General features: G+C 36.7%; 3 protein-coding genes across 3 annotated transcripts; 2 read left to right on the forward strand and 1 right to left on the reverse strand.

Moving 5' to 3' along the window:
• Positions 1-906: 906 nt before the first annotated feature.
• LOC130805000 (uncharacterized) lies at positions 907-6,293 on the reverse strand. Its single transcript, XM_057669599.1, has 4 exons — positions 6,161-6,293; positions 5,990-6,081; positions 5,691-5,904; positions 907-1,481 (listed from the first exon to the last, which is right to left on the reverse strand). The coding sequence occupies exons 2-4, from the start codon at positions 6,050-6,052 to the stop codon at positions 1,132-1,134; spliced, it is 627 nt and encodes a 208-aa protein (XP_057525582.1). The 5' UTR covers positions 6,053-6,081; positions 6,161-6,293; the 3' UTR covers positions 907-1,131.
• A 4,177-nt stretch (positions 6,294-10,470) lies between these two features.
• Positions 10,471-11,883, forward strand: LOC130805571 (uncharacterized). Its single transcript, XM_057670353.1, has one exon. It carries the CDS (start codon positions 10,471-10,473, stop codon positions 11,881-11,883), a length of 1,413 nt encoding a protein of 470 aa, XP_057526336.1.
• A 9,656-nt stretch (positions 11,884-21,539) lies between these two features.
• Positions 21,540-22,166, forward strand: LOC130805572 (uncharacterized). Its single transcript, XM_057670354.1, has one exon. The coding sequence runs from the start codon at positions 21,540-21,542 to the stop codon at positions 22,164-22,166; it is 627 nt and encodes a 208-aa protein (XP_057526337.1).
• The last annotated feature ends 3,971 nt before the right edge of the window (positions 22,167-26,137 follow it).

The raw sequence follows: 26,137 nt of genomic DNA on the forward strand, positions 1-26,137 counted from the left end.
AAAATATTACTCAACCTTATAAACGGTACAAAAGAAAATAATAACAAAAGGGATAAAATATCCTTATCATCCATAAAGATGGGTATCGTTAGTATGTTATTTTATGTGTTATTTTTTCTTGCAACGTTTATTACTTGGTTCTCCGCGATTTGTTTAGTATTTTTATTACTTGATGGGGTTTCATTTTCAATTGATAATGTTGTAGCATTATTAGTTAGTAGTGTTGATAAATTGTAGTGTTGATAAATTGTTTATAAGTATACTGTTGGAATATTATTTAGTGGTACCAGTGGATTATTAGTTGGTATTATATGTGAATTACAAGTTGGTGATACTAGTAGATTATTAGTTAGTCATATATTTGTATATGTAAAATACAAGTTGTTTGTGTTGGTGGATTAATAGCATTGTTGGGATTATAGTGTTAGAACTAATTTAACCAGCTCTTGTTGAATTTGTAGTGAAGACTATGAAATTATGCTAATTAATAAAATATAAAAATGTGTTGAAAACACTAGAATGACAATGTTGATACTATTGATTGTTGGTTCATTTTGTGGATGCTGATGAAAAAAATGGTTACTTAGGTTTTAAAAAACATTTAACTTCTTGAATATTAAGGGTAAAACTCATACTATAACGTGTTAAGATTTAAAGAGAATAGAGAATAAATAGAATGACTAAATAAGTAAAAGAAACAAAGTTTACACTCAGTATATGTTTATTACGACTACAATAGGTTATTAATGGGCAAAGTTTTGCCAAATTCGTTAATTTTGATAATCATATTGGTATAAAAAAATTTAATGCATTTCATACCATATTCAACAAATAGTCATTATATTCCTGATCCTGCTCACTGATTACCATCGTAAATGCAATTTGCCAAAACCATAGAAGCAATGCTAAGGGAAAAGAACAAGTGTTCATAATTTCATATCTAAAAGGTAACTAGAGGATCAAATGGAGTTATACAAAAGGCCAAAATAGAGCTTAATGTAGGTGACTTCAAAGATAACACTACAAGCATTCCAAAAGACCAAGCACTTCTCAAATTCCGCAAGAACAGAAACTTCATTTTATTTTCTGAAAACAAAAGGTAAAGAAGTAGTTCTAGACATCCCATCATTTTCACTTGATCATTCTTTTAAGGATCGTAAGTCCTGAATAATCCTCCATCAAATGACGAATACCATAATAGAAATGGTAAGCAAAAGCGAGGGCAGCAACCTCAAGAGATACTAGAGTAAGCTTTGACGAATAAAAGACCGCCTGATAAAAAATTGGATAGGTGAAACAAATTGCGCCAGCCTTTAGGTAAGCGAGATGGAACACCACCAACATACCCGTCAAGTACATTCCTGACACTCTATTCAAAATTGACATAGTAGAGTGAGACTGCGGCTTGTAAACAGGAAGATGAGGAGATAATGGACGAAGGACATTCTTATTTTCCCCCATACCCTCCTTTATCTCATAATCTACAAAAAACATAAAATAGGTAATGATTAGAACACTAATGCTATTATTGTCAAAGCCTTAATTCCAACTTTCAGACCAACTACATGAAACAAACACAACGTAAGAAATTGATGTTGAAAGATAAATGTAACATGTAATAGTTAGGGCACCTTGAAAAGTTGAAATAATAGAGACCAAAACCCAAAATGTTCATAAAAGTAACCTCAATCATAATCACTTCAAATTGGTTTTGAAAGATAGTTATTTTAAATGTTAGTGTATGGTTATTTGCTTTGACAAACTTAATGGTACTCCAATGACATTTTGCTTACCAAACCAATAAACAATCTACCCTTGCCTTGAACCTATCTCATGTTTCCTCACGCAACCAATTAAACCAAACTTGCCTTGATCATCCTTACACAACAAATTAAATCGAACTCCCTTAAACTGTCCTCACAATCGATTAAACCAAACTCTCTTAGACGATAAAGATTGTTTACACTTTCCATATTTGACTAATAGAGTTAGAAGAGATGAATTACCGAAAAACTTTATTGTATTGTGAGTTGTGAGTACATCATATTTTTAGTTTATAATTTAATAGTTAAATCACAATAATTCGAGAACCAATATTATTCTACTTGTTACTAATAACAAATACCAAGTATAGTATGTGTTTGGTCTAACTTTAAAAGTGTTTCCCCAATGAAGAAACAAAAATTAGGCCAAATACACTCTTTAATAGAATCAAAAATGATATTTAAAGAAGTTAAAAGTAACTTCAGAGATTGTGAAAGGAGAAACTACATTTTATTGCTTTTCATTTTACTTCTTTGAAAAGCTTCTTAACTTATTATTCAATAACTTCTTTATCAGACAGAATTACCCTTAACTTCTTTATCAGACAGAATTACCCTTAAAATTTCTAAAAACCGACATATCATATCCACCTTTATTAGAGAATATATCTTATGTAATAAATATTTTTCGTTAAAAGATCTAGTATTCCTCTATGATTTCTCTCTCCCCACTATATGCCTTAGAAATTTTTGAAGAATTGTGAATGAATGTTTTTTATAAGTGTTCAACATATTTATTTTGATTACATGCTTAACTTCAGATTTTTTTCCACAACATTAATAAATAAAATTGTTAAAGTGGAAAAGCAAAAGAACAACTCAAACTTGTTTTGAATTATCTAGATGTTAGGCCAAACAAATCTTTTTCTAAAAAGTGTTTTCCCTAAAACGAAATAAAAGTTTGTATTTTCTAAATGTTAGGCCAGACATACCCTAACGGCCCGTTGGTAGGTGCTAATAAATGGTAGTAATGGGAATGAAAAACTAGTGTAATTTTGGTTGAAAAATCTCTTAGCTAACTTGATGGCTATGCTTGTCCAACTTCAATCATCTAATTTTCTTTATGAAATTCATTCCAATACATTACAAGTAGGAGAGATAGTATTATGTGGTAATGGAAATATATAAACAAAAAAACTTTTTTGTGATCAAAGTTTCATTACCATGGGAATGATATTGAATTTTTGATGAAACTTTACACTATAAATCATTTCCATAACCATCATTTAGTACCACCAACCAAACGGGGCGTAAAAGATCAGTAATGATGGATAATATCAACCATGATAGTTGAGAACCACCACAAAGAGTATTCTAGATTTTAATACATGATCATATTAAAATCATTATCTTTAAAATGCAATATCCATGGGGTAAGGCCAAACCTCAAAAACATCATCAATTAACAGGTGGGTAGTAAATGCATCAAATTTTTTGTGAAAAGAAAGAAGAGCATTGCTTGAGATATTTCTTTGAAACAAAAGACATTTGATTTACGTTAATTTTAGACTCCCACCTTTTATGTAGGTCGACTTTAGTTGATCCAATTTTATAACTCCCCTTTAAGTTAATTTTTAAAAACTCCCATCTTTTATGTAGGTTTACTTTTAGTGGACTTCGTCATTTTGGTAACCTGAAATTACAGGTTCTCTATATTAAAAAAGAAACATTAAAATGACATAATAATAAAGGTTATTCTTTTAATTAAAAAGAAAAACAATAAAGATAATTAAGAAAACAAATATGAAAGGTATAAAAAAGAGAACAAAAAAGTTAAATCTCCACGACAACTTCCGACCTAGTCTCTCCCCCTCTTTGGAAACTCCCCCACCCAACAACCACACAACCACTGAATGTCAGTCTCAAGTCGGCCACCCTCTCTTCTCACCATTGCCCAAGAGAAGAAAAAACATTATCCATCAGCAAGAATAGAAATCTCCTCCCCTACCAATTGAAAGAAAATAACCCAAACTCCATATGAGTTTACAACATTTCAACTGTATTACTAAGTACATTGCTACATCAACAAGAAATGTATCTAATAGTAAATGGGAGTACATGTATTGTATTAATAAGTTAATAGCTTTTGCTTCTCTCTTCTTTGTACACTTTCTCTCTTTATAACAAAACTTTTTTTGCTTAATGACTTCCAACATTCTTGCTTCTCATAATACTAGTAACATGGTATCAACACTATAATTTGCTAAAGTTTGTTCCTAAACCTTGGGATTTTTTCTTGGAAATTCTTTTTCTTCAATATGTTTCATTCTTAGAACTTGATTGCTTCCTTCTTCTAATTTTCTTGTATCTAAAACTTAAAATTCAATTTAAATTCATAATGGTGAAATTGCTAATTCAGTAGGTCAAACCCAATATCCAACTAGTGCATACTTTCTTCATCTCTCGATCAAGTCAACATAAAATTAGTTTCAACACCATTTGAAGGAGTTGTCTATGGAGATTGGAAAAGTGTAATAATAAAATCGCTTGACATCAAAAAATAAAATGTGGATTTGTAGATGAATCCACTGCCAAACTAACTTCTAATGCTATACACATTAAGGCTTGAAAGGTGTAATGGCAATAACATGCTTATTGGATTGATTATAAATCCCTAGAGAGAGTTATTTCAAAGAATGTTATGAATTCTAACATTGCTTGGCTCGCTAAGGAGACGTGGAACAATCTTAAAGAAAAGATTTTGACGGACCTCTTCTATTACATTATTTTCCTTGCAAGAAGAGTCATCAAAATATACTAATGATGTGTGAACTTTATAATGCATCTCAATCCTAGAAGCTGAAGCTATTGCTCTAAGATCAAAGGCACAAGGAGCTGTGTAATAACAGTAATACAACTGTTGAATCTATGGCCAAGCACAAATGCTACAGCAGCAGTTCAACCCATAATAATTCTGCTAGGGACTATGGCAAAGGATATACACTACCAGATAAGACTCAAACTATATCATGAAACAAAAGGAATTGTAACTATTTTGTGAAAATTGTAAAATGAATAGTTGCACTATTGATAGATACTCCAAGATCCATGGCTATCAAAATAATTCTAGATCTAATCAAGGAAAAAGTGTGGCTGCACTTAAACACAACAAAGAGTATGAAGATAGCATGGGAATGGAGCTCACTGGATTAACTAATGAACAATTTAATAATCTAGTTCTTTTGCTTGGAAAGAAGATTTCAGCGAGAGTCAGATAGATTCTGCTAATATTACTAATTCAACTAACCTAGCAATTACTTTCTGTTTAATCTCTAAAATTAATGAAGTAGAATGGATAGTAGAGAACAATTGTGTTGATTCCTTCTCACATAATTTAAAGATATCCAAGGATGATGGACCTAAGCATGATATAACCAATCCTCATGGGAGAAAAGTAAAGATTACAACAACTGAAGTTGTGAAAGTAAAATATGATATTGTCTTTAATAATGTTCTTTATGTGCCTCAATTTAAAATTTAATCTTAAATCTGTACACAAGATATATTCTGATGATGTTGTATCTCTGATACTTTCTTGTGATGGATTTGATTCAGGTCTAGTCATAATCAGACCGAATCAATTGTTGCACATACTATTTCATTTTTACTTTCACAAAAATAGCAGTGATTTCCTATGTACAACCAAACTATCACTTTAATCTATTAAGCGAGAATATTGAGAAAAACTAGCTGATGTAATTCCTGATTCTAACAAGAATTGATTTTATGATATTTAAGTCCTCTTTCTGATACGATCAAACAGTATTTATAAAGAAAAACAGCTATTTTTCCAGATGATGAAAATTAAGAGAAAAATGCAATGAAAACAATGACACATAAAAAAGCTAGAATTAGCGAAATTCTTACTTTGTTTAATTGAACTATCAGTAGAGATGCACCTGGAAAAGCTAGGGTTAACAAGATTGGGGTTTGATAAAGGCGAAAACGAAGGAGCGACTTGTTTAGCAGCACCAACTGATGAAAAGTGAGAATTGAAAAATCCTAGCCCAGATTCGGAGTGCGATGCAAACACGCCAGATTGAGATGCAATTCTAGCGCCATATCCATCACAACCAGTAACCTACGTTGCAAATATGAAACAGTGACAATTAATGGATGGAAAATTTTGAGAATTCAATGAAAAAAAAGGGGGAGTTTTCATTTACAGCGTTCAAAAGTGAAGACCGTGACGATCTGGAAATTGAACGACTGATTCGTGAAATCATCATCTTGATGTTGACGAAGATTAAGCGATGATCTGAAGATGAAAGGTAACAAATTAAAAATGAAATCGAAATGGAGAAGAACCGAGAGGAAAAAGCGTCGATAGAGCAGACCGTGAAAGTTCCGGGATGATCTCGGGTTGTGAATTCCGCAGCCTGGCTGGTGGTTACTCGTTAGTAGTCATTAAGAGATGGCAGACTCGGTTAGGGGTGTTAATAAAAAAAACCCAACTCGCATTACTCAACCTGTCAATCTGTTAACCCGCATTTTAAATGGCAAGGCAATTTTTTTAAAAAAATAATATGATGCGGGTTGGGTACCCTACCCGCCTTAACTGGATCGGGTCATTGTCCACAAAATACCTTGAGTCGGGTACCCGTACAGTCAAACTAGGAGCATATGAGTGTATATGACTTTTGGCTAAGACACGAGTTTCACAATTCAAAGTTGTATTGCTATTATGAAGAGAAATAAAAAGACGTTTTATATACCTTAGGGAAGGATGATTTTGACGTCGGTGCCACATCCATAATTGATGATCAGGAGACCCATGAGCAAGCGAAATGCGGCCTTTTTTGAATCGCCTCATTTACATATTATAAGCCTTCTTTCTCATTACCATGCCCAATGATTTTCCCAGTCTGAGTATCTTGCACAATACAATTAATAGAAGTTATAAGAACAGTGCAATCAAGTTCTTTGGTCAACTGATTAATAGAGAGTAATTTATGAGACAAGCTCAAAATAAAAAGACAATTATTTAAAATGAATGGAGAGTGAAATGTCAACAGGTCCGATGTGGTCAATACTGACAAATGCCCCATTTACGGTTTGGATATGAGTACGAGATAGTGGAGAAAGAGTTAAAAGATCTCGAGAGTCAAAGGTCATATTATTAGTTGTTCCACAATTGAATCCAATAAAAACGAGTTGATTGGCAGGTTAGGCCCAACCCACTTGTAGAAGGGGGTTTACATAATGCCGCTTTATTGTGAAAATTTGAATAAAATAAGATGTTTTAACAATTTAATTCTAACTTAATTCCCAAAATAAGCGTTCGTACATTTAAACCTAGCCTTGGAGTAAGTCGCTGTTACTAATCGCGACTACAAAAAAATTATTCTTTTTCTTTTAAGTCGCTGTTAGTAACAACGACTTAATGCGTTTTAAGTTTTCAGTTCTCAGTTAGTTCCTCATTCCGACCTACGAGATTAAGGAGTTGACTAGTTAACCTTAAAGTCGTTGTTACTAACAGCAACTTAAGGAGTTCACTGGTCAACTCCCTAAGTCGCTGTTAGTAACAACGATTTATGGCTTTTATTTATTTATTTATTTTTTGTCTTTCGCTGTTAGTAACAGCGATTTACTCTAAGGCTAGGTTTGGATGTACGGACGCTTATTTTGGGAATTAAGTTTTCACGAAACTTATTTTTTGGAATTAAGTTGTTAAATAATCTTATTTTATTCAAATTTTCCTTTATTATTGGGCCTCACGGAAAGTCTGGGCTGGGAAGGGAATTGAGGTGGCTCTCTGATGAAAATTTGAATAAAATAAGATGTTTTAACAACTTAATTCCAAAAATAAGCTTCGTGAAAAATTTAATTCCTAAAATAAGCGTCCGTACATCCAAACCTAGCCTTGGAGTAAGTCGCTGTTACTAACAGCGACTTAAAAAAAAATTTATTTTTTTTTCTTTTAAGTCGCTGTTAGCAACAGCGACTTAATGTGTTTTAAGTTTTCAGTTCTTAGTTACTTCCTCATTCAAATCTACGAGATTAAAGAGTTGGCTAGTTAACCTTAAAGTCGTTGTTACTAACAGCGACTTAAGGAGTTGACTGGTCAACTCCCTGACTTATGGCTTTTATTTATTTATTTATGTTTGTCCTTCGTTGTTAGTAACAGCGGTTTACTCCAAGGCTAGGTTTGGATGTACGGACGCTTATTTTGGGAATTAAGTTTTTACGAAACTTATTTTTTTGGAATTAAGTTGTTAAATAATCTTATTTTATTCAAATTTTCCTTTATTGTTGGGCCTCACGGAAAGTCTGGGCTGGGAAGGGAATTGAGGTGGCTCTCTGATGAAAATTTGAATAAAATAAGATGTTTTAACAACTTAATTCCAAAAATAAGCTTCGTGAAAACTTAATTCCCAAAATAAGCGTCCGTACATCTAAACCTAGCCTTGGAGTAAGTCGCTGTTACTAACAGCGACTTAAATTTTTTTTTTTAAGTCGCTGTTAGTAACAGCGACTTAATGAATTTTAAGTTTTCAATTCTCAGTTACTTCCTCATTCCAACCTACGAGATTTAGGAGTTGATCAGTTTACCTTAAAGACGCTGTTACTAACAGGGACTTAAGGAGTTGACTGGTCAACTCCCTAAGTCGCTGTTAGTAATAGCGACTTATGACTTTTAATTTTTTTTTGTCTTTCGCCGTTAGTAACAACGACTTACTCTAAAGCTAGGTTTGGATGTACGGACGCTTATTTTGGAAATTAAGTTTTCACAAAACTTATTTTTGAAATGAAGTTGTTAAATATTCTTATTTTATTCAAATTTTCCTCTCTGATAAGCTTGGGGTTTCTGGAGTGGGTAAGTTAGCAGCCTTCATATAAAAAGCCTTTCAAGGTAACTTTTCATTGCCTCTCTCTCTTCCATTTGTTTTCCTGTTGCCCATTCCTTTCGTCTTTCTAGTTTTTCTTTCTTCACCCATTCTTTCGTGGGTTGTTTTGCTTCTAAGTTGTACTGATTTCGATTGTTTCACCCAAGCATCTCTATCATAGTCACCCTATCCCATTCTAAGCATGTAACCTTCTCTGGTGGTGGTGGTGATGCAGCGGCGAGAGATGCTTGACCGTCGATCTTATTCACTGGATCCCTAGTGGCATTAGATCGACTTGTAAATCTACTCTTGAAGAATTAGAGAGAAGTTGACTAGTATATATACTTGATAGACTACGCCTTCTAATATCAGTTGGTTTTAAGTCGAATTTGTATTCAGTCAATTTGTCTTATTTTCAAGCCAGCTTTTGAGTTCTCCTACATGTCAGATTTTTGAGGTTCTTGGAAAAAAGTTGTCTTTCAAGATCATTCTTAAAATACATGTTTCTTTATTCAATAGACCTTAACTGTATTGATTCAAATGAATGGAGTTGTTGAACTAAATTGAACTAAATTATATAATGTAATGTTTGGAAATAAGTATTTCATTTCAAATTATGAATTTTAATTATGAAATTATAAATGAAGAATTTGAGAATGACAAGGTTTGGGTAGTCATTCTCAAATTCTTAACTTTAACTACTTTAAAAACAATGATGGAATTGGATTCAATTTCAAATTTGAAAATTATTGATTTGCCAAATAATAAATTTGAGCCAATTTTAAATTTCTAAATAAAATCATTGTTTTCAAGCATGACATAATAGAATTAAATTAAACGCAATTGAACAAAACAGTGTAAAAAATTAGATGGATTAAAAAGAACATAATCAGAACATGAATCATTTTTAAAAGAAATAAGTATACGATAACTCAAATAAGCAAAACCAATTAAGGAAACAACATCATTGAAAAGATATAAATACAATAATGACCAATCATGTTTTTTTTTTTCTTGGATCAATTTTATCCTAGTACATGTGTATATGGATATGAACTTTAAAGACTTGAGGCCATAATTATTCATACATGTGATGTTAATTGTGACCTTTCACATTCATACTTGCAATATGATTACCATTGGTTATTTACTTTTACATATACAATTGAATTAATGCCTAATATACAGTGAGAAAAGTACCTAAAATTGAAGGAGACAATAGAAGATCATTTTATGAACAGAACAATAGGTTTGTTTTCAACGAGGTAATCAAAGATGTAAGCGTTCATACCAGTGTAAACACCATCAGACAAGGTAGTCCTCACAGTATTACCATTGTATATATAGTCTACCTAAACGTAACTAAAGGGTACATCACATTTCCCTTGTGTTGCAACTGCATTCACAGTTTCACTGTCATTTGTGGCATTTTCACTGGGTAATAGTCTATCACTTCTTCCGAAACCTCATTATTAGTTTTTCCCTAGTCATACTGCTCCGAGTACTCCCCTCCTAATTTAATCTTAAGTTCTTCAATGAAAGGTGTTAGATTGTGTAACAGTTATTCATAGAGGACAGTTATTTTATTAGTGGAGATTAGTGGAGCAGTTACTAGGACAATTAGGAGCAGTTACCTGAAACCTTTTGTATATATTATCATCATCATTATTGAATGAAGATAACAATCAGAAAACAAATACAGAAACTTTAATAAACAAAATTCTCGGTGTTTAACCGGAAATCATGGTATCAGAGCAGCAACGATTCTGAATCGTTTTTGCAGCTTCATGATTTACCATTAACTTACCTAAAACCCAAACATGGCAGACGAATCAAGAACTGTCATAGCACCAGATCAACCGGTCACAATGGGGCAATTGTTGCAACTGTTCAAACAGTTAAACTCCAATCAACCGCCCACTGAAATTGTGACCAACACCCATACCCTCTCTATCTCAGAGAAATTAACAAATCAAAATTACACAAAATGGTCCAGGTTGATGCACTTAGCCATCAGTGGACGGGATCGTCTCAATCACATCATCGACGACCCGCCTTCCACAAACGACCCAGTGTACAGCCAGTGGATCAAACGTGACTCGATTGTTATCTCATGGATCCTAGAGAATATTGATTCTGACTTAGTGTATCAATATCTTGATTTCTCAACAGCCAAAGCTTTGTGGCAAGGGATTGAAACTCTCTACAGTAGTGGGAGAGATGGCCTACAAATTTTCGATTTAACAGTCAAGGCAAATAAAATCCAGCAAGGAACAGACACAATCGAGACATATTACAGCAAGCTTCTCATGGTATGGAAGGAAATCGACAGAAGACAGCCAAACCCAATGAAAGACCCAGGTGATATCGTTATTTATAATCAACTAATTCAAAAAAACATATTATACCAATTTTTAGCCGGAATCCATCAAACTTTTGATAAAGATAGGCGAGATCTATTACTGTTGGATCCACTCCCCACAGTGGAAGAAGCATATGCAAGTATCATAAGGGAGGTATTAAGGCGGGGAATCATGAAAACGGAGCCCTTATCAGATTTAGAAACATCGGGCTCCGGTGGAGTCTTTACGGCCAAAGGGAAGACTTACCGGCGGAAAGATGACAAGTCTCACCTCAAATGCACCTACTGTGGAGGTACAAGGCACATGCGAAATGAGTGCTTCAAACTCGTTGGCTACCCTGAATGGTGGCCGGATCCGAAGAAAAAAGGGGAAAAAAGACAAACCCACTTCTCCGATCAGCACCGCACCGGAAAAGTAGTAATGGGATGGAGTATAGTGAGGCATGCATCCATGAATGAAGATGAATCCATGAATAAAGATGAAGGGAAGAAACCAGCAGAGGAAGGTACTAGAAGCAACAAAGAAGAGAACGTCGCAGTAGGGTTTAAATCAGAGGGTGAAGAAAAGAGGCTCAAAGAGCCTTTAAATAGGAGAAGGAGGTCACGTACCTCACGTGCCTCTGATCCCTTGCCCCCACCTTTAAACTTTTCGTCCTGTCTCAATACTTCGCCTTATTTTAAAGAGGGTTGGATTTTTGACTGCGGTGCTACCGATACAATGTCATTTGACCCTAATGATTTTTTGACTCATGACCAACCTAGGAAAGACGTCATTAAAACCGCGAATGGGGAAGGGATTAAAGTGAGCGGAGCCGGAACTATTTCTTTCACAAAAAACCTCACTTTTAAAAAATTGTCTTTTTGTACCTGATCTGTCACATAAATTGTTATCGGTGAGTCAACTTACGAGAGATCTTGATTGTACGGTTCTCATGAAACCCGATTGTTGTATTGTGCAGGATGCTCAGACAGGAGAAATCATTGGGCGTGGTATTGAGAGCAATGGACTGTATTACTTGGAAGAGGAGACTCCAAAAGGCAAAGTGGCACTTGTTCGCGGGCTAGAGGAAAGACAACTATGGCATCGACGTCTAGGACATCCTTCTGTGGGGTATTTAGAAAAACTTTTTCCTAATTTTGTAGGGTTAAAACTAGAGTTTAAGTGTGAAACATGTATTCTTGCAAAAAGTCACAAACATTCGTATTCTAATAGCTTGAATAAAGTTGATGTGCCCTTATATGCTTGTTCATTCCGATGTGTGGGGCCCTGCCCCGGTCGTAGGACTACATGGTTTTTCGTAATTTGTTACATTTATTGATGATTGTACCCGCATGAGTTGGATTTATTTCCTTAGATAGAAATCTGAAGTTTTTCATGTGTTTGTAGAGTTCTATAATATGATTTGTACCCAATTTCGAACCTAGCTCCGCATGCTCCGCACCGATAATGGTAGAGAATATATCAATTAGAACATGGACTTATTCTTTAAACAAAAAGGCCTCATACATCAAACATCTTGTCTTAACACACCCCAATAAAACGGCGTGGCAGAATGGAAAAATCGCACACTGCTTGAGATGACCCGTGCTATTATGATTGACTCTCGTGTTCCCACTCATCTTTGGCCGGAAGCCATCGCCACTGCCAATTACCTTAGCAATAGACTTCCCACCAAGAGTCTCCAATACCACACACCCCTAGCCACCCTCCAAACCCATTTCTCTATTCCCTCTACGCATATTGTACCTCCACGTATATTTGGGTGCACGGTGTTCGTTCATTATCCAGCAAGGGTACGAAACAAATTTGAACCACGAGCAGTGAAATGTGTTCTTATTGGATATGGTCGCAATCAAAAAGGTTATCGGTGCTATGATCCCTCAACTAGAAAAGTCTATACCATGATGGATTGAGAGTTCATCGAGAAGGAATACTACTATCACCATCTTCGCCGTCAGGGGGAGAAGTATCATGACGATGATGATCTCAGTTGGTGTGTTAGTCCATGGTTGCCCAACCTTCACCCAAAAGATCAAGTTGACAATGCTACAGAGTCACCTCACCAAGATGGTCTCTCCACTACTCCTCTACCACCACCAATCCTGTCTGACCATTAGGTAAGTCATACAACTCTTCTTGATCAAGTTGTTTCAGCAAGCACTAACAGTGATAATGTGATAGTTGATATTGATACTTCGACCGAGGAAATTGACACAGGCAACAGTGATAATGGGTTAATTGATACTTTGACTGAGGAAGCTGCCACAGATACAATTGAAACAAGGGGTCATGATGTTTCATATATGTTACCTCCTCGTTCCACTCGAGGGGTTCCACCAAGAAGATATGATCCTGAATATGAAGCGCAACGATCGAGATATCCCATTGAAAAGTCGTCCGGATCAGGAAATTTGTCACAGAGTGCCTTAGCATTTAAGGCAACTTTAGATACAACCAAGAGCCCAGTCACAGTCGAAGAAGCCTTAATGTCTGCACATTGGAGAAAGGCGATGGAGGAAGAAATTAACGCTCCTAATAAAAATGGCACATGGGAGAAGTGCATCTTACCGAACAAAAAGAAAGTCGTCGGATGTAGATGGGTATTCACGATCAAGTACAAGTCAGATGGCACGATTGAAAGGTACAAAGCTCGAGTGGTGGCGAAAGGGTACACGCAGACGTATGGAGTTGATTACTCAGAAACCTTCTCTCCAGTTGCTAAGCTTGATACAATTCGAGTTCTGTTCAGCATTGCAGCAAACTTAGACTGGCCCCTTCACCAATTTGATGTTAAAAATGCGTTCCTGCATGGAGATCTACAGGAGGAAGTGTACATGGAAGCTTCACCAGGGTTTACATCAGGATTCTCGGAGAATAAGGGGTGCGGATTGAGGAAGGCTCTGTATGGGCTGAAACAATCCCCCAAAGCGTGGTTTGGAAGATTTACCTCTGCAATGAAGAAATTTGGCTACAGGCAAAGCAATTCAGATCACACCTTGTTCCTTAAACGAAGGGGAGGCAGAACAACATGCCTGATAATTTATGTTGATGACATGATCATCACCGGGGATGATAGAGACGAAATTTCAAATCTAAAGGAAAAACTGTTTCAAGAATTTGAGATGAAAGATCTGGGTAGGCTGAAGTACTTTCTAGGGTTTGAAGTTCTTAGATCAAACAAAGGAATTTTCATGTCCCAAAGGAAGTATGTTTTAGACCTGTTAACTGAAACAGGGATGCTAGACTGCAAGCCCATCGAGACACCAATGATGATGAACCATGGACTACAGATGATTGAAGGAGGAAAGCTAGCTAATCGCATGCAGTATCAATGCATGGTACGGAAGTTAATCTACTTAGCTCGCATAAGGCCAGATATCGCATATGCAGTAGGAGTGGTCAGCCAGTTCATGCACAAGCCTCAGGTTCAGCATATGGATGCAGTTTATAGGATTCTTAGATACCTCAAAGGGTGCCCTAGTAAGGGAGTAATTTATCAGAAAAATGGTCACCTTGATCTTGTGGCATATACAGATGCAGATTGGGCAGGAGATAGAGATGATAGGAAGTCACCATCAGGCTACTTTACTTTAGTGGGAGGAAATCTAGTCACGTGGAGGAGCAAGAAGCAAAAAGTAGTTGCCATGTCTAGTGCAGAAGCTGAGTTCAGGGGTGTAGCAAAGGGAATCACAAAAGTCCTGTGGCTGAGAAAGTTACTAACTGAACTAGGATTCCCTCCTAAAAGGAGTTGCGAGCTGTACTGCGATAATCAAGCGGCTATCAATATTTCAGAAAATCCAGTTCAACATGATCGTACCAAACATGTAGAAGTAGACAGGCATTTTATAAAGGAGAAATTAGAAGCCCAAGTAATCAAGCTTCCGCATGTTAAGTCCAAGGATCAGCTAGCAGACATTCTTACAAAGGCAGTTGGAACTCAGTTCTTTGAAGAGGTTTTATGCAAGTTGGGTGTTGGTGACCCTACGACCCAACTTGAGGGGGAGTGTTAGATTGTGTAACAGTTATTCATAGAGGACAGTTATTTTATTAGTGGAGATTAGTGGAGCAGTTACTAGGACAATTAGGAGCAGTTACCTGAAACCTTTTGTATATATTATCATCATCATTATTGAATGAAGATAATAATCAGAAAACAAATACAGAAACTTTAATAAACAAAATTCTCGGTGTTTAACCGAAAATCAAAAGGGATTTTACTAGTTAGTTCTATACTGCCTTGTATGAACCAGGACTGACTATTGTTCCATGAAGAGGTCGTCAATTTAGTGTAGTGAAACTCAGTAGTATGCTATTGCTCTAGCAAAGTTGGATTATTCATAGTTGATCGCCTAAATGTGATAGGTGTTTGATTATAGATCCTAGCTCTATCAAGATGAAATTCGAGAACATTCACTTTTCTTCTTGACACGGGCTCTAATATCTGTAGTTGGGCTTCTTTTACCAATCCCTTTGCTGTTGGCCTTAATCCATTACTCTCTGGGTCATTAGGAATCGGTTGGCTTTCTACAAAGTAGTTGTTGTATAGATAACGAAGGGCCATCACATTTTTTCTGACCTGAACAATATGAAACAAAATGTTTGTGTCGGTAATGTCATCATCATCCCCAGGGTCTTCTCGTTGGCCCACAATCCTATCTTTGGGCTGTGTAGTTTGATTTGAATCTGGGAATCGTCCCCATGCCGTGATAGGGAAGCTTGCATGATCTCGGAGACGTATGTAACCATCACTATTGGGTACAACCTCAAAGACATTGCCGTCATCTGCAATATCTTGAGAATTGATTCGAAGAACTCCGTATGCTTGATTGAGGTAAATGTTATGATAATCCTTAAACGTGACATATTTGGGAAGTATAATAATTGATCCATAATCCACCACATTTGATACTGCTGTTTCATGTTGTTTGATCTTCCACAAGCTCAACAGCCTTTGCTACTATCCAGTTTTTAGTAGCTAATAACATGCATAGAATAATCAGTTCCATGAAATAAAAATCATAATAATTGTAATTGCATTCCTATTAAAAATGGTGGTTAGCCTAGCTATGCTATAAGATCAGTTTGATATATGTTTTAGCCCACCCTTGGCATTCAACATATGCATTGATGATTTAATTTCCTCACGGAGATTCTAGTTTTATAGTATTAGTTTACTGAAAATAGTTCATGTGACAAAGATCCACATCATTAAAATAGTGAGTTATTAAAATAGTGAGTTGTAGATACAATTGTTCACGGGCCAGCCTCCCACCAAACTGACCCATCCTACTCAAAAAGGGCGGGTTTCGACGCCAATTTAAAAAACTACAATATATATAAACGGGTAATAGCCACCCGCTAACTGAAACTGGCGGGTAGCGGCACAAAAATAATACCCGCAGGTAAACCCACCCGTCCACTTATTTTATAAATATACAATTTTTCTATTTTTTATTTTTAAAATTATATGAGAAGGTACGATACTCCAAGTGCCCAAACTCTAAGTCCATAGTTTATTTACTTTGATAGTTTAACAATGTGGACATTTAAAGTTTTAATTTCATTGTGTTATGTATTCTTCCTACATTGTTAAGTGCCTCATCTTTTAAAAATATTTTTGTCTTTAGAGTATTTGGACGGTGCATTGTATTATATTACTTTTAAGATTGTACTTAAAAAATATCGATATTACCTATTTATCAGGGGTCCCGCCTGTTAAGAAAGAGGGCGGGTGATGGCAAAAAAATAAGATCCGTAATGGCGGGTAGACTTTTGAAAAATCGAGGTTGCAGGTAAATTTTTATAAGCATGTCTGGTCTGCTATCCTCCCGAATCCGCCCATGCACACCTATAGTTGTGAACTTAGATATATTGCTGAGTTGGTAATCCTTCTAATACCATATGGTTTTGGGAAAGAGTGAATCTCATCAAGTGTCTATGCAAGCTAACAGTCATTACCCGTGGGTTTGTAAGGCCGAGCCCACGGATGCACTATGGGTTAGTCCACACGAGTGGGCCCACGGGGTGATTATGTGACGAACTGTCACTGTAACACCCCGGCCCCTCGGACCGCCGGTGACTACTCATGGAAACTGTAGACTGGCCTCCCAGACCAACACAAGTCTTTCCAGCGCACTTTAGCCTTACTCGTGCGCCAGGGAAAATTTCCCAGGAGGTCACCCATCCCAAGATTGCTCCCCACCAAGCACGTTTAACTGTGGAGTTTTACGCTCCCATGCAAAGAAGATGCACCTTGTTTATATGACTAGTCTATCAATCCTTTTTCAAGCTAAATACGAGTTATTACAGTCACGGCTAGCATGCTATCCGAGCCGATGGTGTTTCTTAGATATGATGTAACTTTGAGGGAGAATGCTGGAAATAATTCACATGTGAGGAAGATCCCACATCATAAAAATAGTGAATTTCGAGAAATACTACACCTTATCAAGTGTGTATACAAGTTAATGCTCATTAGTCGTGGGTTTGTGGGTTTGAACTCACACGTCCCTTATGACTGTGTCCATACATGTAATATCTAGAATATTTCCAATAATAATAATAATAATAATAATAATAATAATAATAATAATAATAATAATAATAATAATAATAATAATAATAATAATAATAATAATAAGGTTTGGGGAGGACCTGCCGTGGCTAGGGGCCGAGGCAGGCCAAGGAAAGAGGCCGCGAAGCCAACTGAAACACCCAACAACACCGGTGAACCATTATCTTCAGGTATTAGGGACAAGAACTCAATCGACAATGAGGACAGGCTAAACCCTAACTCGCAAGATTTGGGGAATTCTCCCCTGTCTATGGATTAAAGCTGGGCTGCCATTGTCCAAGGAACCCTATCTCTAGACAGGAACAAGCCAGCAACGCCACAACCCGCCGGTCTTCAGCAGGCCACTGAAGATACTGAGCAGCAGCACTCGTCTGCCATTCTCAAGGCCACAGCAAACATTCCCTTGAACAAACCAGCAGAACAAGTATCCCCTATCCATTCTCATGGTATGGTTAAAATTACTTTTGAGGATATTGAGGATGAAATTAAATATTGGGAATCTGTTGTTGTATGCTATGTCATAGGTGCTAACCCACCATTACATGTGATTGATAGTTATGTAAAACGAATTTGAAAAGACTTAGTTGTAGAGAAAGCTTGTGAGAGATAAAGCATGTGAGATGAGTGGTATCCTCTTTGACATGAAACTATTCATTATTAAGCCAAGGAAAGTCAAGATGTCCCTAGAAAAAGAAGACCTAGCTACCATTTCAATATGGGTTCACTTACCTGCTCTACCGATGGAATATTGGGGTGAGAGATGCATAAGGAAGATTGCTGGACTTCTGGGGAACGTCCTTAAAGTAGACAACGCAACTAAGAACAAGGATAGACTAATGTATGCTAGAGCTTTGGTGGAAATGGACATAAAGGAGGGCTTACCGAGTGAGGTGTTCTTCACTAATGAATATGATGAATTGGTTAAACAACCCATACAATATGACTGGAAACCCCAATGGTGCCACCAATGTCAACAACTAGGTCACCTGTTTGGTGCTTGTCAACCTAAGAAAACCATAAACCCATCAAGAAACCACCAAGGAGAGAATGGGGGAAGAAAGGAAGCCAAAAAGATCACACCAAAACACAACCTAGCCACATTGACAAGAATGAGATACGTGAAGGCATGGCAATACAACTTCCAAAAGAAACTATACAGCCAGATAGTCACAGCATCACAGTCAGCGAATCCAAGGGTGAGCCACATAACACTCAGCGGCAGGGAAAGATGGGTTGGAAAGGCCCACTTTATGAACATAATGATCAGCTCCTAGTTACTAACTTCTACACAGTGCTCGCTGATGTTGCCGTAGGAAACCAATCTTCTGAGAGAACTCATGACAAGATCCTACCTATCAAAGCGCTGGGGGCTTACCCCATCCAGGATCATGAATAACATCCTCACCTGGAACGTCAGGGGGTTAAATAAGGCCAATAAACAAACTGAAGTGGCCCGATTCATCGCTAACCACAACATAAGCTTATTTAGCCTCCTGTAAATGAAAGTAAAGTGGCAAGGAATTTGTGCCCTTTACCAAAGAATTTGTCCGTCATTATGAATCACGCACAACCTAGCTCTTTACAAGGGAGGTAGGATTATAGTAGCTTGGAAAGCCGAGGAAATGAAAGTAGACATAAAGTTCATTAGCAGCCAAATCGTCCATTTGGTCATCTATCCTAATGTAGGTAATACCTTCGACTGCTCCTTTGTTTACGGTGCAACAGACAGGAACGAGAGGGGTATTATTCACAGAGCTTGAGACCATTGGTGCATCAGTGACAGAGCCTTGGATTGTCATGGGAGATTTCAACTGCATAGCCAATCTCAATGAGAAGGGTAGGTCAAAAACCACGCCTTCATGAAATAGATCCTCTTCGAAGATGCATGGTGAGTTGCGACATCCACGACTTGAAAAGTACATGAAGATTTTTTACATGGTCAAACAAGCGGAGAGGAGATGCTAGAATTCTAAGCAAGATTGATAGAGTGATGGGAAACCCTGCTTGGGAGAACTCGTTCCCCACAACAGAGGTATGCTTCCTGCCAGAGGGTGACTTTGACCACACACCGATGCTAGTACAATTCCTAGAGCCCCCCAAAAGAGCAAAACCTTTTAAATTCCTCAATCACTTGGGGAAGCACACAGAGTTCCTAGAAACCATCCGAGAAGTATGGCACACAAGCTCGTCAGCGAACCCAAACCACCTTGAACAAAAACTTGGTTTACTTAAGACAGCTTGCAAAACAAAGTTCAAAAATATAGAGGCAGGTGACTTGCCAAAGCTGAAGCTGAACTCAAAAAAGCCCAAAAGGAGCTCCACCTACACCCTAGGGACAAACACCTTGCAGATATCAAATGCTCGAAAATAGAGACATATAGGAGACTAAAGAAAGAATGGGAAGCAGGACTCAGACAGAAAAAGCCAAACTGAAGTGGCTCACTTTGGGTGATGACAATACCAGATACTTCCACCATTCTCTCCAGCATCGCAGGAAGCGCAGTATTATAAATGTTCTTCACCTTCAGGATCGCACAACTAGCGATCCAAAGGAAATCCAGGATGCCTTCCAGAAGCACTACATAGACTTCCTTGGTAACAAAATGAAGGAGAGAATGAGAATCAATATGAACGTGATACATAGTGGCCTTGCTCTTAACCAAGACCAACATTATATGCTTGATATGAACTTCACCCCTGATGAGATTAAAGATGCCATGTGGAGCATTCCAGAAAACAAAGCGCTAGGTCTGGATGGCTTCAATAGCGGGTTCTACAAGGTTGCGTGGGAGATTTTTGGCACAGATATTGTGAAAGCAGTTCAAGACTTCTTTGCAAATGACATCCTCCTGAAATCCTGGAACACAACAGCTATCACCCTCATTCCAAAGGTTGCCAACCCAAACACCTTAGGTGACCATCGTCTAATCTCTTGCTGCAATGTTATATATAAGTGTATCTCTAAGCTCATATGCAAGAAGCTTCTTCTTATCTTGGGATCCATTATAAGCCCCATGCAAGGGGCCTTTATTGAAGGAAGAAGCATCCTCCACAACATCCTCTTATGCCAAGACATAGTCAAGCACTATGGTTGGAAGAATTGCTCCCCCAGCTGTCTCGTGAAGATTGACCTCAGAAAAGCCTATGATACTCTTAACTAGGACTTCCTACATGACATGTTGATTGCACTTAATTTCCCGAAGAAGTTCACAGAGAGAGTAATGGCGTGTGTCACATCTACTCAATACTCCTTGGTTATCAACGGCAGCCCCCTCTCCATTTTCTAAGCTAAGCGAGGAGTTCGACAAGGAGACCCTATGTCCCCCCTACTGTTCAAAATAGGCATGGAATACCTTTCGAGGACACTCAAATAGGCCAGCGAAGAACTAGAGTTTAAATTTCACCCTAGATGCAACAAACACAAGCTCAATCACCTTGTTTTCGCAGATGACCTGATGTTGTTTTGTAAGGGTGACCTTCAATCCATAAGTATTATGATCAAGACAGTAGACTACTTCTCCTTTTGCTCCGGCCTCAAAGCAAACAACTCCAAATTAGGTATTTAGCTGGCAGGATTCAGCAACGAAAGTAGAGGTCAGGCTAAGCAAACCATAAACTACAGTTTTGAGAGCCTCCCAGTCAAGTATCTTGGGATGCCCCTCAAAAGGTACTCAGCCACAGATTGTGAGTATTTGGCAGACAAAATGACAGCTCGGATAAGAGTCTGCTATGCAAAAAGCCTATTCTACACTGCTCGCCTCCAACTAGTTAACTCTATCCTGTTGAATATTACTAATTATTGGTGTCAAGCTGTCATTCTTCGTAAAAAAGTCCTACGACAGGTGAAATTAGAGACTTGGAGACCTGGAATCTAGCTGCGGTGGGCAAAGTTGCTTGGCACATCACCACCCTCCACGAGTCCCTCTTGGTGAAATGGATTCACGAGGTGTACATGAAAGGAGGCAACTGGATATTGTTCAACCCTTCCATCACATCCAGTTGGGTCGTCAAGAAACTATGCAAGGTCAAGGACAAGCTGTTGAGGTGGATGAACACTCCGACATACTCTATTACAAAAGTATACAATGACCTCAGGGGAGGAGGCAGTAGAGTCGGATGGAACCACTTTGTAAGGAACAGATTAACCACTCCCAGAAGCAGGTTCATTAACTGGTTAGCGTTCAACAACCGTCTGAAAACAAAACTTCGCCTAAAGATTGCTGGGGTTGTCGGTTCTGACACTTGCCCGATCTGCGAATTGGAGAGTGAAACAGTGAATCATCTTTTCTTCCAATGCCCATTTATTCAGAAATGTGTAGCTAAATTGAAGGAATGGTATGAGACTAATAGTAAGATTAAGACTCTGGAAGATATCCTCAGGAAGAACCGCCTAACACGACACAGAAGAAAACAATTTGAGGCCACTCTCTGCAACCTCATCTATGTGATTTGGAGCGCCAGAAATGACGCCGTGTGGAATCACAAAGTTCCATTGGTTAACCAAGTGGTTGACAGCGTCAAGGACGCCTTGGAGACCAAATTCAAATTCTTAGCATCCTTGAGATATGATCCAACGTGAAGCTTATCTATAGCTTTTGTCTCTCTGTTCGGTGTCTTGGTACTCAGATGCGTCTCCAGCTCTCTAAACTCGAGAGTGTGTCATCACGACATCTGTTGTCGTAGGCCTCAACCGCGTATCCTTGTCCTATTTACTAGTTGTAGCTAGGCTAGTTGCTTCTTTTTTTGTTTACTTTGACTCTTTTGTTTTGTCTTGATGTTGGCTTGCCATGTGTATAGCTTTTTGAGGTTTCCCTCTTACCTCCTTTGCACATGAAGAGGGACACATTGAAACCCTTCCTAGAAGGTGGGCTCTATGTTCACACTGATACAACCAAGGGGAGATAAGATGGAATCCTAAGGGTCCTTGTTCCCTTGTATCCTGTTTTTTTGATTGGGTAATACAAAAGTCATTTCCACAAAAATAATAATAATAATAATAATAATAATAATAATAATAATAATAATAATAATAATAATAATAATAATAATAATAATAATAATACTATAATAATAATAATAATAATAATAATAATAATAATAATAATAATAATAATAATGAAAAGAAATAAATAAAATGTAAAATCAAGAAATTAATTCAAAAAAAATTAAATTATTAAAAACCTAAAAGTTATATGTGACTTCTAAACCTTGCTCTCCCACCTATGTAACATCATTATTCATCTCATTCTTCCCTTTAGTTCTCTTAATCTATATTTTTCCACTACTATAAATTGTATTTTTCTCTTCCATTCCTTTCATTACTCTCAGTTTTCTCTCTTCCTTTATAACTCTATTCTCTCATCAACCTTTCACTCATTATTAGTTTCTTCTTCTACCGTATAGTATTTTGCAATTTTAGGCATTTTTTTATCTCTAAGTTACAAACATTAATTATACTTTAAATGTAGGATTCGTTGATGAAAGTTACTAGGAGGGTACGTTTATATCCTAGGCTCGTTTCATAAGGTAATTTTCAATGTACATCTAATTATGGTTAAATGATAATGTGTATAAATAAGATGTATGATCTTTTTGTATATTATAGTTTAAATACTTATTACTCAAATAATATTATATCGTACAACTATTTTTGTTATGAGTTTAATTTCTAGTATTTTTATTTTAATGATGAATTTAAAATGCTGTTAAATTGAAAGAAAATATTTATGATATTAATTTCTATTGCCACCAATTGATGTTAAAATGGTGATTTGGCAAATGAGATAATAATTGAATATTCTTGAGATATATATTTATTGAAAAACATTTCTGATCATAAAATAAAATATATAATGTATGTTTTATTACATGATTGATGTTCATGGCTAATTACTAAAATATACTAACTTAAAGTGAAACATGAGAAATAAAACTCTTATATTTGTTGTGATCCAAGTATAAGATTGATGAATAGGTTGCCCTGTTTGGTTAGTATAGCTGCCGACATGTTTTCTTTTTGATATTTGATACGATATCTGATCTTGCTTCTATTTGTTGTGATCCTAGTAAGGGTAAAGCGTCGGCATAATGGCGTTCTCATTCCCTCAAATAATTAAATATATGTTTGTCATTATTAAGTATCAATTTAATTAATTGGTTTATGTAATATTATATTGTTTACACAAATTGATTTTTAACTCAACTATATATAATTTTCCTAAACTATTTTTTACTTAATTATTTTACGGGATGGAGTTGAAATTACTCAGTTTTTTGATTTTGGAGTTTTTCTTTGTTTTTCTTGCATTCTTATTTTTGCAGGTTATTAATCGCGTTGGGATTGTAGAGTGAGTTTCACCTAGAAAATTAGTTTTATTATAGTAATGTCTCAGTTTAAATTTTACTTTTAGTAATTTAACTTTGTATAGACTTAGATTGAGTTTTAAACTTTTTTAAGTTGTAAGACAATTTTAGTTGGTTTAATTTTATTAAGTAATTTTATAATTGTTGTAGACTCAATTAGGAACGGGAACAGCAACAAGAGGGGGGGTGAATTATTGTAGACTCAATTTTAGGCATTAACAAAAGGTGTTAACTATATACTGACAATAGATTAACTATACTTTGACAATCACAGCAAAATCAGCAAGCAATAAACAAGCAATAAACAATCATCAGCAGCACACAGCCAAACAGCCTTAGATCATGAATCATAACCTTAATCCTAAAGTCCAACATAATAGATATTATCAGAGCTAAGCATACTCAAGCATTATTTAAGTTTGTGTCAAATATTCCCCCTTTTGACATCATTCAAAAAGAATTGGAGCAATCAAACCACAGCACTAAGCATATAGTCATAGTCAAAGAGAGAATAAGGATGCACAAAGTAAAAAGCAATAACAATGAATGCAAACAAGAGCAGCTATGATTAATCGTCACAGATAGTTAGTAGCATAAAGAAATTGTTCAACATATTATCATTGTTAAAGGATGTACCCCAGCTGGTACCAAAAAATATTGTTTGATAATAGAGATTATTGCAATAAATAAGAAAATATGATGATTATCAGGAGAAATTAAGATGCAGGAGCTTCATCATCTATGTATTCTGTTTCCACCTCTACTGTGTCGAGCTTGGCTCCCAAACGCTCTTCCATTTGGTCCATTTGAGCAGATAGTGAGGCTATGGAGACACGAATTTCATCTTTAAAAACAGGGAAGCTTGTCTGCAATTCTGTGAGTTTTAGGAGAATGGAGGATAAATGGGCTGTAGGAATTGTAGTGTCACCTAAACCTTGATTTGGTGATTGTGTGTACTGGTGGTGGTGATGATGGTATAGGTGACTTTGGTGGTTAATAAAAATTATGGAATGACGGTCTGGCAGGTTTAGGTGAGGAAGGATGGCTTGGTTTAGCTGTTGTATATGAGGTTGAGTCATCATCAATAATAACAACAGGTTTCTTTCCTTTGGAAGCTAGCCTACGACTCTTCCTAGGTTTGAACCAGGTAAAGAACTCTCCTCATCTTTTTCTTCTTCTTCCTCCACAGCATCCTTCACAGGTTCCTTCTCAACTTCCCCCTTACAAGAATTTTCCTCCTGTTCCTCCTCAGAATGCTCATCTGCCTTCTTAGTGGCAGAGGGAACATGCTCCTCTTATTCCTCCTTATTTACTTCCTCCTCCTTAACATTTTCTTCATTTTCTTCTTCATTTGTGCCCTCAGATTGTTCAGAGATATTTTCAAGGGTCTCTTTTGCATTTAATTTAAGGTGTAAGTTATTTAAGCACTTGGCACCTATCATATTGTTCGGACCCATGGGAAAGTTTTGTCCTTCAAGTGGAACACCTATCTTCCTAAAAATCCAAGTCAGCAAACCTCCATATCCAATTACACAACCTTTAGAAATGCATTCACTTAAGTGAGAGATCATCAAAGAGGGAAAATTGATTTTAATATTGTTAGCCATGCAGTAAATTAGGGTTGCATCTCGCAGACTTACTTCACTGCGTTTGGAATTTCGCAGCAAAACAAATCAACGTGCAATGTTATACAACAATTTGTGTAAAGGAGATAGTGCATTATGGCTGACCTTCCCTCGTTTTTCAGTGATCCCTAAAAATTTCCAGACATCCTTTTCATCTATTTCAAAGAAAGTTATCTTTGATCCAACATAAAAACATCAAATCCATTTGCGGGCACACCTAGCCATTTTAGTGCCACCAGGAGTGTCCTGCTGTTCTTTTGAAGATGACTCTTGAGCAGTTAATAAAGGTGTTGGGTGGATAATTCTTAAAGGCTTGGGTTGTTTCATTTTGGGTGTACGGCTATTGGTTTTCATGGTGATTTGATGAGTTGATGGAGCGAGATTTTACAGGAAATGTGAGAAGATGAAGATGATTTTGGAATTTAGAGTTGATTGCGTTTGAGGATGAAGGGTTTAGGGCTTGGCATGTGAGAGTGTATAAAATGAATGTGAGGGGACGTGTGTTTAGGTGATTCATGTTCCTTATTTAATTCGCGCATTTGAACACAAAATGTGAAATGGA

This window comes from Amaranthus tricolor, chromosome 2, assembly GCF_026212465.1.
Source record: "Amaranthus tricolor cultivar Red isolate AtriRed21 chromosome 2, ASM2621246v1, whole genome shotgun sequence".
Classification (NCBI taxonomy): domain Eukaryota; kingdom Viridiplantae; phylum Streptophyta; class Magnoliopsida; order Caryophyllales; family Amaranthaceae; genus Amaranthus; species Amaranthus tricolor.